The sequence below is a fragment of the Tenrec ecaudatus genome, chromosome 6, assembly GCF_050624435.1.
Source record: "Tenrec ecaudatus isolate mTenEca1 chromosome 6, mTenEca1.hap1, whole genome shotgun sequence".
Lineage (NCBI taxonomy): Eukaryota > Metazoa > Chordata > Mammalia > Afrosoricida > Tenrecidae > Tenrec > Tenrec ecaudatus.
This window is the reverse complement of record NC_134535.1, coordinates 529302-542047: the sequence shown is the minus strand read 5'-3', so window position 1 is coordinate 542047 and position 12746 is coordinate 529302. Positions and strand designations below refer to the sequence as shown.

Genomic DNA, 12746 nt, shown 5'->3' with positions numbered 1-12746 from the left:
ATGGAGAAGAGGGGTCACTGGGGGCTGGAGTCTGCTGGCCAGGCCCTGGGCTTCCCACTCTGCTTGGCACCAGGGACACCCGTGAGCGCTGACCTCGAGGAGGGCACCCTCACGTTGCAGTAGTCGACAAGCTTTGCTCAGAGGCAGGGAGACACAGAGCAGGGAGAACAGGGCTCTCATCTCAGGCTTGAAAATAATTTATTGAGATCAGACTGGACGCACTGTGGCTGTGGCCCTGTGGCTGGGCAGGGGTTGGTGGGCGGGCCACCCCTATGGCTTCTGCTTGGTCTCGTTGAGGAGCTCCTGCCAGTTCTTCTCCATCTCCTCCTTGCAGTTGAGGAAGGCATCCTCCAGACGCCGCATGGACTCGGCCAGCGTGGGGTTGGTGCGGATCACCACCATGTCATAGGCCATCCAGGTGGCTTGCACTGTGACAATGACAAGCCTGGTCAGGGCACTGGGCACCCAACAGGCCCACAAAGACCCCACTCTCCTCTTAATGACAATACACAAGACACGGGGGTGGGGGGTGGTGGTGGCACTGGGCTGCAGGTCCTAAGACCCACCAATATGGCTTCCAACAGAGAGCAGGGAGAAAGCTCCTGAGTCACATGCCTCTAAGGGGCTGGGGGAGCATCTAATCAAAATGTGGGAACATGAGAGGATGCACAGAGCTGGAGCCGGACCAAACTTCGGTTCTACCCACGCACACTCTCAGGGAGGTCAGATTCCACTCAGGTGAGTCTCAGGTAGGTCTGGCCCTGAGCAGGCAGGCAGGACCACACTCAGGAAGATCTGATCATACTTGGTAGGTGGGACCCCACTCATGCAGGTATGACCACACTGAGGTAGGTAGACTGACCATGGCGGGATAGGTCTAACCATGCTGAGGCAGGCTGACTATACTGAGATAAGCCTCAGTAGGTCTGACACCAATGAGGCAGTTATGACCCCCTTTAGGCAGGTTGACCATGCCTTGGTAGGCTGACCACTCACTCAAATCTTGCAAAGCTCCAAACTTCAACGACTGGCTGCCTGCCACTTCTAACAGCTACCTCTGTGTTTTCGTTACGGCCTAGTCCATTTCAGGGAAGCCCCCTCAAGGGGCGTTTCTGGTGTTACTATCAGATGCCCTTTGGCTGGCCCTACCAAGTATGCACCTGATACTCACCACCTTGCCCGCTTGTCTCCCCACCTGTCTCCCTCCATGAACTCCCTGGGGGTAGGGATCCAAGGCTAGCTTTAGGGAACATGAGTTTCATTGGGCGCCCATTAAAATGGAGGCCCAGACCCTCTTATAACGGCTCCTGTTCAGCAGGTTGGGATAGTGCCCACACCAGCACCTGCATAGATCACCCTCTGCCTCCTGTCTACCCCTGCACAGATCACTCCCTGTCTCCTGTCTACCCCTGTGCAGATCACTCCCTGTCTCCTGTCTACACCTGGGCAGCATGCAAGGGGCTGGACCCTTGAATGGCAGTGGGTGTCCTCAGGTCTCCCCTGGATGGAATAGTTCAACCGTGGTTTCCTCATCTGTAAACAGACCAGCATACAGGTCTCCGGACTGGCTGAAGGGAGGTGCTGAGGTAGGTCCACAAAAAATAGAGAAGCTTGTGTTATAGAATACACATGGAAGGGACTCTGGGCAAAGAGTGAGATGGGTAAGAAATTAAGATACAGGTAAAACAGCTCATGGGAAGGAAGCCTGCCAAGCCCTATACCAAACCCCACCCCAAGTCCACAGTGACCTTCAGACAGGTATGTCTAGTCTGTTCAGGGTTTCCAAGCAGACTGCCTCATCTTTCTTCAGATGATTGGCTAGTGTGTTTGAACTGCTAACCCTGTGGCTCCAGTCCGACACTTACCTTCCTGGCAGCTGGGATTTGAAGTCTGAGAGTCCCAGGGCCAGAGCATAGCAGGAGACAAGTTAAACAGCCCTCTCAGTGGCCACAAAGGGAAAACAAACACATCCTTCAAAGGTCTTTTGCCAGGAGGAGACTTTCATAGGGCCTTTTTTATGAGGTGGGTGGTGCAGTGGGAAATGCCATCTGTGATTTTGCGACTTCCCTACTTCAGATACAAGGGCCATCTTTTTAAGGTTATAGTTTTAATGGATGGAGAACTTATTTAAGATTGTTCTTATCAGTCTCAAAACTCATTGGACTGATTCTCTATAGCTGCTCCTACAGGTTTCTGAGGTGGTAACTCTTTATGGGAGTAGAAAGCTTCGCAGTCTTTCTCTGAGGATGGTCTTGAACTGCTGACCTTGCAGTTCACAGTCCAATGTGTAACCACTACACCACCAGGGTTCTTCCCAGGTACAATTCAGAGAGGCAATTCTACAAGACACTGTTATGAACTGAAATGTGTCCCCAAATATACTTTGGGATCCAAACCTCTGCATCTTTTGATGTGCTCCTGCTTGGTGACGGGGTTCTCTTGTTTGGTCCATGAGGCCCTATTAGCCCTAACTCCAATCACTCGGCAGGTATCAAAAGTCAGATGAGATACAGAATCAAGCACACATGAAGATTTCCAAGGAAACAGCCATAGAAGTAAAAAGATTTCCAAGAAATCAGGAATACTGTAGGGGGAGGTCAGATGCTTAGACATCCTCCCTGGAGGCAGACTGCTGTCTCCCCACATCACAGGGGTGGGCCTGCTCCCTACTGCTGGAGACAATGGATTACTTCTCCCTGAAGCTTGCAACCATTAGCTTGGTTCTTGTAGGTGGGGTTTACACCCTACTGATAGTGGTTCCTATGGAGATCCAGAGAACAGGTCAAAGTTAAGCTGCCATCCTGATTCTAGGATCCACCCATCTTGTCACATGTATAACCCTTATCCCTCCTCTTCCTATTGCGTGTATGCCCCTAGACCACCCCCTTCCATTACTGTATAACCTATAGTACAACCCCTTCCTGTGACGTATGTCTTTACCTATAATCAGTGAACCCATCAGGACTAACAGTGAGAGTGGTGATACCAGGAGGGAAGGTCGGTAGAAAGAGAGAAATGATCACGGGGTTCTACATATAACCTCCTCTCTGGGGGATGGGCAACAAAAAAGTGGGTGAAGGGAGACACCAGACAGTGTAAGATAAGATAAAATAATAATTTATAAATTATTAAGGGTTCATGAGAGAGGGGGGAGCGGGGAGGGTGGGGAAGGGAAAAAGGAAAATGAACTGATTCCAGGAACCCAAGTGGAAGGCGAATTTTGAGAATGATGAGGGCAACGAATGTATAAGTGTGGTTTACACAATTGATGTGTGTATGGTTTGTAATAAGAGTTGTGTGAGCCCCAATAAGTGATTTACATATATATATAAATATATATACCGTACAATTATATATACACCATACGCATATATAACGTATATGTACATATATAACATATAATATATATACGTATATGTATGTATATATACCATATAATATATATACACTGTACAATATATATACCGTACAATTGTGCTTACTGGACCCATGACTGGGGGGGGGCTGGCCCTCCCAACCTCATACTACAGAATACAATTAACAGAAAGCGTTCCTCCAGAGCTAGAGGGCAGTTTTGGACTTCTAACCTCTTAAATGATGAGAAAATGAATTTCTGTTCCTCAGAACCACCTCAGATACCACCACGTATGGTATCTCTGGTACAGCAACACCAGCTAACTAGACAGACACTGAGATGATGTGTCTACTGATTGCCCTCTTAGGAATTCATCAAAGGAAAACATTCAGAGCTCACAGAATTGGAGGGTCTCAGGATCACCATGAAGTCCCTGTGCACTTAACCATCATCTAGTATTTATTGAGCACCCAGTGACACAACCTGACTGGGGGAAGTTCCCGCCAGCAGTGGAGAAGACAATGGCAGGTGTGGCAGGTATTGTGAAGGGAGGGGCCAGAGAAGTGGGTGGGTCGGTCTGATTTTTTGAGAGGGTGCTTGGTGAAGGGCAGGGGGTATTGTGTGATTCCCTCTCAGTATAAGCTTCCCTCATGTTTGATAACCCTGTACTTATCAAATAGAATGCCCTTTTCTACTGAGGAGCCTTGTTATAGTGGGCAAGGGCAGCAGTTCCAGCCCACCAGCTGCTCTTCAGGAGAAAGAGGTCGAGTCCCGTAAAGACTTAATGTCTCGGAAACCCAAAGGGGCAGTTCTAACTTTTCTTATATGATTGTCACCATCATGTACTCAATGGCAGTGAGTTTGTTTTGGGGTTTGTGGCCGGTGTAGTACAGTCATCAACGCGACTTACGTTTCTTTAGATTTTAAAGAGGTCTTTTATAGCAGATCTATCTGCCCAGTGCAATGCATAGTTTGGTTTCTTGACTGCTGCGTCCATGCATTTCAATGGTTGATGGATCCAGAAAAATGAAATCCTTGACAATTTTAATTTCTTTAATGTTTTGATATTTCAATTTATCAAGAAAAGTTTCCTTATCAGTCCTGTTATGAGAATATTTCTTCACTGAAACTTAAATTTTCTTTTTTTAAACTTAAACTTTTTTTAAGTGCAGACCTGCTAAAATGAACAAAATAAGTGGTAAAGTAAAAGAACTGAACAGACAATTCCAAAAGAGCAGCTGGAATAGACAGGGTGCAGGTAATGACATGTGCAAATACCTGGAGTTAGAAAATTAAAAGGAAAGAATACAATCACCATTTTTTCAAATGGAAAGATGTAAACAGACAGGAAAATCAAGCCACAAGTTGCAATATGGAAACATGAGCCAAAAAAAAAAAAAAGGTAGCATATGATCAAGGACTGACGGTAGTACTGAAGAAAGAAGTCCAGGATCTGGGGCACTCCCCTGATAGGGAAGCCACAGGAAGATTTTAAAAAAAAGAAGAAGTCCAGACTGCACTGAGGACATTGATGAAAACCAGGCTTCCAGAATGGAGAGAATACTAGTTGAAGTGTTTCAACAAACAGATGTATCATCAAGTGCAAGTTGTCTATGCCAAAAAATCTGGAAGATACCTACCTAGTCAACTGACTGGAAGGGAGCCATATTCTTCCCAATTACAAAAGGTGATCATAAAGAATGTGGAAATCATTGAACAATGTAATATCACACATAAGCAAAGCTTTACTGAAGGCAATTAAAAATTTACTGTAGCCATATAGCAACAGGTCACAATCAGAAAGTCAAGTCAGATTCAGAAGATGTTTAAGAAGGGATATCATTATTGATGGTGGATGGATCTTGGCTGAAAGTGGAAAATACCTGTAGGATATTTATTTATGTTTTATTGACTACATGAAAACATTCAACTGTATAGCTCATAGAAAATTACAGATAACTTTACAAAGAGTGGGACTTCAAGAACACTTCATTGTGCATATATGGAACCCATACATAGGTCAAGAAAGAGGCAGCTGCACAAACTGAACAAGGAGAGAGAGTGGTTCAAAATTAGAAAAGATGTGTGGTAGAGATGTATCCTCTGACCTTATTTATTCAATCTGAATGTTGAAAAAAATCATCTGTGAAATTGGATTATATGAAGAATATATCATCAGGATTAGAGGACGACGACTCATTATCAACATGTGATATGCAGTTGAAACAACCAGGCTCGCTGAAAGTGAAGATGACTTGAAGCACTTAGTAATGAAGGCAAAAGACTATAGCCTTCAGGATGGATTACACCTTAACACAAGAAAATAAAAATCAGATCTATGTGCATATATTTGTAGGTTTAGTATTAAGGTAGCAGACGAACATTGAGCCTCCACTTCAAGTACTCTCTCAATGCAAGAACACTTTGTTCTATTACACTGGCATTCCATGATGCTCACTTTCCTGACACGATCGCTGAAGACACAGCTGGAGGCCAGCTATCAAAAGATATAGCATCAAAAAAAAAAAAGGGGGGGGCGCCGCGGGGGCGGCGACGGGCGGAAGGCTGGCGGGCAGCGGCCGTCCGTTTAAAAAAAAAAAGATATAGCATCTAGGGTCTTAAAAGACTTGAAGGTCAACAAGCAGACATCTAGCTGAGAAGTAACAAAGCCCACATGGAAGAAGTACACCAGCCTGTGTGATCACAAGATGTCAAAGGGATCAGGTATCAGGCATCAAAGAAAAAAAAATAAAATCATTGTGAATGAGGGGGAGTGCAGATTGGGGACCTAAGACCCATCTGTAGGCAACTGGACACCCCCTTACAGAGGGTCACGGGGAGGAGACCAGCCAGTCAGGGTGCAGGGTAGTAATGATGAAACACAATTTTCCTCTAGTTCCTAAATGCTTCCTCCCCCTATCCCCTGCCCACTATCACGATCCCAATTCTACCTTACAAATCCAGCTAAACAAGAGGATGTACACTGGTACAGATAGGAACTGGAAACACAGGGAATCCAAGACAGATGATCCCTTCAGGACCAGTGCTGAGAGAGGTGATACCAGGAGGGTGGAGGGAGGGTGGGATGGAAAGGGGAACTGATTACAAGGGTCTACATAGAACCTCCTCCCTGGGGGATGGACAACAGAAAAGTGGGTGAAGGGAGATGCCTGACAGTGTAAGATATGACAAAATGATAATAATTTATAAATTATCAAGGGCTCATGAGGGAGCAGGGAGGGAGGAGAAAAAATGAGGAGCTGATACCAAGAGCTCAAGTAGAAATCAAATGTTTTGAGAATGTTGATGATAACAAATGTACAAATGTGCTAGACACAATGGATTTAAGTATGGATTATGATAAGAATTGTACCAATAAAATGATTAAAAAGGAAAAGAAAAATCACAATTGGGTCAGTATACAACAGCATGACAAATGGTCAAGAAATGGAAGTTTTTGTTGCTGCTCCTGGTGCTGCTTGTGTGCTCCTTCGGTGCTGACCTGGTACCTCTTTTGTGAAGAGGCAGCTGAGGAGACTCCAGTGCTCGCCATGGCCAATGAGAAGGAGTCAAGACTGAGAACAAAGGTCTTATTAACTTGAAGGTGGCGGGGCAGGATAGTTGGTGCAGTTTAAGATTAAGAGGCATACACTACTTGATAAACTAATGAAAGTCTATTGTGAACGATAGGGTTTTTCAATAAGGCAGATTGGAAATAGAGGATGAAGATACACTTGATGTGGTCCAGCAGACAGGAGGCATTTTCTAAAAGGTAACCTGCTCCTTTTCTCCAGAACTCTGCTCCTATGACCCAAAAATCCATTCTCAATGAGAAAATCACACTTTGGTCGCACCACATCCTGACTACTACAGTATCGTTTTCTCTATATTCCATTCCCCATTCCTGTATTGTACACAAAGTACAATAAGCATACTGCATTTCCCCCATTTGTTATTTATCAATTGATCTATTTATTTATTACTAAATGGCCAGTGGCATGCTTTGACTGACATCAAGTGGAGCTGGACGGGGGGAAATACTGGTCTGTAAAAACACTCCTTTCTCCATTGGCGGCATGCTCATCCAGCTCTTGTCTTTACGTTATCTCGCTCTCACTGTTCAACAACAACAACAAAAAAGTCCTGCATACATTGTTCAGTTGAGAATTTTAGTGTTTTCTATTTATCATTGTAAAACCAAGGGCAATTTTAGAACTATTTTGTACGTAGATGTTCCATGTAGGGCACTCTGTCTTTAAGTAGCGGTAAATTACTCTCCCAGAAAAGAAGCCTAGATAGTTTTCCCTTCAAGTTAAGCATCTTGTTATTTTCAAAAAATCTTATTTAAAATAAAAAAAAGAAATGGAAGTTTTCAAGGATTTCATTCTATTTGGATCTTTCAATATGCAACACCCAGCAGTCAAGAAATCCAACAACATACTGCATTATAGAGATTTGTTGCAAAAGATCTTTGAAATTTTTAAAGAAGTCACTCCGATGGCTAAGGTGCATCTGGCCCAAGCCATGGTCTTTTAAATGGCCTCCTATGCATGTGGAATTGGACAATAAAGAAGGAAGACACAAGTATTGATGAATTTGCATTGTGGTGTTGGAAAAATTTAATGTTCCGTGGCCTATTCAAGAATGAACACATAGCCTTCCTCCTCTGGTCATCTTGGCAGCGGCTCTTGGGTGGTCCCACACTTAAGGCAGGAAGATGGTGGCCTCAAAGAAGGCAAAAATGCGGCTTGAGTCACTCAACTCTAGGCTGCAGCTCATTAGGAAAAGTAGAAGATATGTGCTGGGCCACAAGCAGACTGTGAAGACCATCAGTCAAGGCAAAGCCTCACCGACAACTGTCTGGCCTTGAGGAAATCCAAACAAAGTACTGAGTCACACTGGCCCAAACCAGTGTCCACAATGACAGTCTTCCTAATCTCCAGCTAGTCACCTCGTGCAGAAAATACCACAAGGTGTGCACAATGGCCATCATTGTTCAGGTGATTTTTATATGAATAGAAACATGCTAGCAAGACTGGTGAAAAGTAAATCTTGCAATATAATTCTGTAATAAATTGGCCAGGTGTTTTTAGCTTTGTTTTGTTTTTCAGTGAACAAAGCAGCAGTCATATGAGAAATAAAATAGAAATGCTCCCTGGAAAAAGGTATGGTGAATTTCATCTAGAGTACTTTGCACACATTACTAGGAAGGCAACCTTATTTGGTAAACTACAGGGGCCATGGAAAAGCAGAGGCCCTCCTTGAGATGGATAGAAAGCAGCTGCAGTGACGGGTTGGAATGTTCCCAGGGTGTGAAAATGGCATCGGATGAGGCAGCATTTTGTTTGTGACACAGAAAGTTGCTCTGAGGTGGGGTTGACTTGACAACATCAATATGTGTACATTTCCCCCCTTATATTTTCACTTTTGCTAGAGGGTGGTTTTAATAGTTGTGGTGATTGCTTTCTGGTTTACTCATGTGGTCACTAGCAGAACTGGACAAAGGCCTTCCCAGGGGCAGCAAAGACTAACAACCCCTATGCTATGCCCACTTTCGATTTAATCTCAGGGCTCAGGGTGAAGGATTATGTCACTCTGGTCCCAAATCACCTTGCTTCTGTTAACATTTGTCCTAACTTGTCCTAGGACACTATGATGAAGTGATTCTACTGGCAGCAAAAAAGTATGATCACAAAATACAAGAATTACTACTACTCCCTGCCCTTGAGTCGATGCTGACTCCTAGTGACTACCTTATAGGACAGGGTAGAAAACTGCCCCTAGAGTTTCCAACACGAACTCTTTATGGGAGTAGAAAGCCCCATTTTTCTCCTGTGAAGCAACTAATGCTTTTGAACTGCTGACCTTACAGTTAGTAGTCCAACGTGTAACCACTATGCAACCAGGGCTGCTCATATATATATAAATTTTCCAGATTTAAAATTTTTCTTTTCTTTTAAAAAAATCATTTTATTGGGGGCTAATATAACTCTTTTTAAATATAACTCTTATCACAATCCATACATCCATCCATTGTGTCAAGCACATTTGTATATTTGTTGCCATCATCATTCTCAAAACATTTTCTTTCTACTTGAGCCCTTGGTATCAGCTTCTCATTTTCCCCCTCCCTCCCTCCCTCCCTAATGAACCCTTGATCCTTCCCCTTCCCCTCCTGGTATGGCTACTCTCAATATCTGTCCTGGATTCCCTGTGTTTCCAGCTCTTATCTGCACTTATATACATGCTCGGGTATAGCCAAATTTGTAAGGTAGAATTGGGGACATGACAGTTGGGGGAGGGGAAAGCATTAAAGAACTAGAGGAAAGTTGCATGCTTCAGTGGTGCTATACTGCACCCTGACTGACTCGTCTCCTTGCCTCCCTGAGACCCTTCTGTAAGGGTATGTCCAATTGCCTACAGGTGGGCTTTGGGTCTACACTCCATACTCCCCCTCATTCACAATGATATGATTTTTTGTTCTGGGTCCTTGATTCCTGATACCTGCTCCTATGGACACCTCATGGTCACACAGGCTGGTGTGCCTCTTCCATGTGGACTTTGTTGCTTCTCAGCTAGATGGCCGCTTGTTTATCTTCAAGCCTTTAAGACCCCAGATGCTATATCTTTTGATAGCCGGGCTCCATCAGCTTTCTTCACCACATTTGCTCATGCACCCACTTTGTCTTCAGCAATTGTGTCAGGAAGGTGAGCATCATGGAATGCCAGTTTCATAGAACAAAGTGTTCTTGTGTTGAGAAAGTACTTGAGTAGAGGCTCAATGTCCATCTGCTACCTCAATACTAAATCTATAAATATATGCACATAGATCTATTTCCCCATCATCATACATAAATATATTTACATATGTACATGCTTGTATTTAGACCTCTATAAATGCTCTTTGCCTCCTAGTTCTTTCCTCTATTTTCTTTTCCTTTCCTTTTGTCCCACTACATGTTCTGCCTTAATTTGGGTTTCAGTAATTCCTCTTGGTTACATTGCTCTTGATCAAGCCCTGCCAGGCTTCCTACACCCTCCCCACTATGGATTTTAGATCACTTGTTGTTCCCTTGTCTCTGGGTTTGCTCACACCCACTTCCTTTCTCCTGCCTCCCCTGCTCCAGTGTTCCCCCGTTGTTTGTTCCTTCAAATTGTTTATCTCTATCGTATCTAGATAGACATGCAGAGATAATAATATGCACAAAAGCAAGGCAGAGCAAAACAAAGCAACAACAGAAAACAACAAAAACCAATGACAAAAAAAAGCTTATAGAATCCAGGACAGATGAACCCTTCAGGACCAATGGTAAGAGTGGCGATACCGGGAGTGGGGAGGGGAGGTGGGGTAGAAAGGGGAACCGATTACAAGAATCTACATATAGCCCCCTCCCTGGGGGATGGACAACAGAAAAGTGGGTGAAGGGAGACATTGGACAGTGTAAGACATGACAAAATAATAATAATTTATAAATTACCAAGGGTTCATGAGGGAGAGGAGAGTGGGGAGGGAGGTGAAAAAATGAGGAGCTCATACCAAGGGCTCAAGTAGAAAGCAAATGTTTTGAGAATGATGATGGAAACAAATGTACAAATGTGCTTGACACAATGGATGTATGAATGGCTTGGGATATGAGTTGTACGAACCCCCAATAAAATTATTTTTTTTTAAAAGCCTATAAATGGTTCAAGGTCTGTTTGATCTTTAGGAGTGTTTTCTGGTCGAGTCTGAAGGGGTGCCATGCTCTGGCCCCAAAGTCAATTTTTGGTATTCCCCGGGACTTCACTGCTCTGCTCCCCTTGCTATTCTGTTGCATGCCATTAGTGTTTCACCTCGGTGTGGTGTGGTCAGATTGGGCACAATTTCCCTGCTGTGTCTCCAGTGTTGTCCCTTGTGGTGTTATGTGTCAGTGAGGGACAACTTGTCTTCTAGTGGGGCCGGCCCTATGGTCCTCTCTGTGCATTGGCTGCTCTGAGCAGGAATATTGTCCTCTGGGCTTGGTGGGCCAGAATGTGCTCCACTTTCTATCTCTCCCCCCTTTACTTGCTCCTGGTGTGTGCTGATCAGACAGATCCCTCTCCCTGAACTGGAGCTTTAGTGCTATCCTCTGATGCTCCTATATTCTTAATGAGCAAAAAACAAACAAAAAAACAGAGTAAAGAAATTTTCATGGAATTGCTACTCCTGCTGATTACTACTAGTGGGAACATAATGACCAAAAATCCCCCAAACTTTAACACACATTTCCAAAAGTGGAAAAATTTGTTAAGTCTTATTGCTGTTTTAAGGAACCCAGGTACCACAGTGGGTTATGGGATGGCCTGCTTACCACAAGGTCAGTAGTTCAAATCCTCTAGCTGCTCTGCAGGAGAAAGATGAAAATGTGTACTCCCATAAAGTTTTATGGCCTTGGATACCCTAGGGAGTAGGGGTACCCTACTCTGTCCTACAAACTGCTGCATTGGAATCAACTTGATGGCAGTAGGTTTGTTTTTAGTGTATTGCTGCTGTTTATTGTAGCTCCCATTTCAGTGCTCAACCACACCTAACACTATTCAAAGAAATTTGTTCTACTCAATGACTGACAAAAAGAATTGTTCCAATTATGTTTACAGGTGTCACAGTAACATCATTGGCCACTGACTTATCATTTGAGCTGAATCATCAGGCACTGTGCAGCTTACAAAAAGGGGCCACATATCTGTCCTGAAGAAGGTAGTTGCTGGTAGCAGAAATGAGGTTCAGACACCCATGGACTGATTAGATAACTCAAGACAATGTTCTGCTATCAGTGTCCAATGCTGGAGGCCAGCAGTTGCCTTCCACAGAGGCTACAAGTGGGCAGCACAGCACTTGATTTGAGCTTTGATGGGTGGGGAGGACCTGGGTTATAAGAAAGAAGGGGAGGTGCCTGGTTAGCAAAACATCTTACCTGAGATTTTCTCCATCTCTTCCAGTAGCTTTTCCAAGTCCTTGTTCAGGTCTGACAGCATTTTCAGCATATCATCATAGTTTATGTCCGCAGGGTCAGAATCAGCCATCTGGTGGTGCACATATGGAGCTTCCATGAGATGAGATAGGCATGGGTTTCAGTTTCAGTGCTCGCCACGATGATGCCCGGTGACTGCATTCTCTAATGCATTCTTCCCATTTCCAAGTGTGGGAAAAAAATCACCCACCATTCTTGTAGGGAAGCTACAGATTAATGCGACTACATGTGTGTGTACACATGTGGATATCCACGTGTGCCTGTGTATGTAGCCAGGTATCTGCATGTCTGTGCAACATGTGTATATGTGCATATAAAGATCATGTGTATGTGTATGTATGTATTTAAGTACATGCTGTGTGTACATGTCTACTGGTGTATATATGCATGCATGTATGCCT

At 44.1% G+C, this 12746-nt stretch overlaps 1 protein-coding gene across 1 annotated transcript; it reads right to left on the bottom strand.

Moving 5' to 3' along the window:
- Nucleotides 1–217: 217 nt before the first annotated feature.
- Nucleotides 218–12397, bottom strand: SYCE3 (synaptonemal complex central element protein 3). Its single transcript, XM_075552640.1, has 2 exons — nt 12289–12397; nt 218–428 (listed from the first exon to the last, which is right to left on the bottom strand). The coding sequence occupies exons 1-2, from the start codon at nt 12395–12397 to the stop codon at nt 271–273; spliced, it is 267 nt and encodes an 88-aa protein (XP_075408755.1). The 3' UTR covers nt 218–270.
- Between the last annotated feature and the right edge of the window lie 349 nt (nt 12398–12746).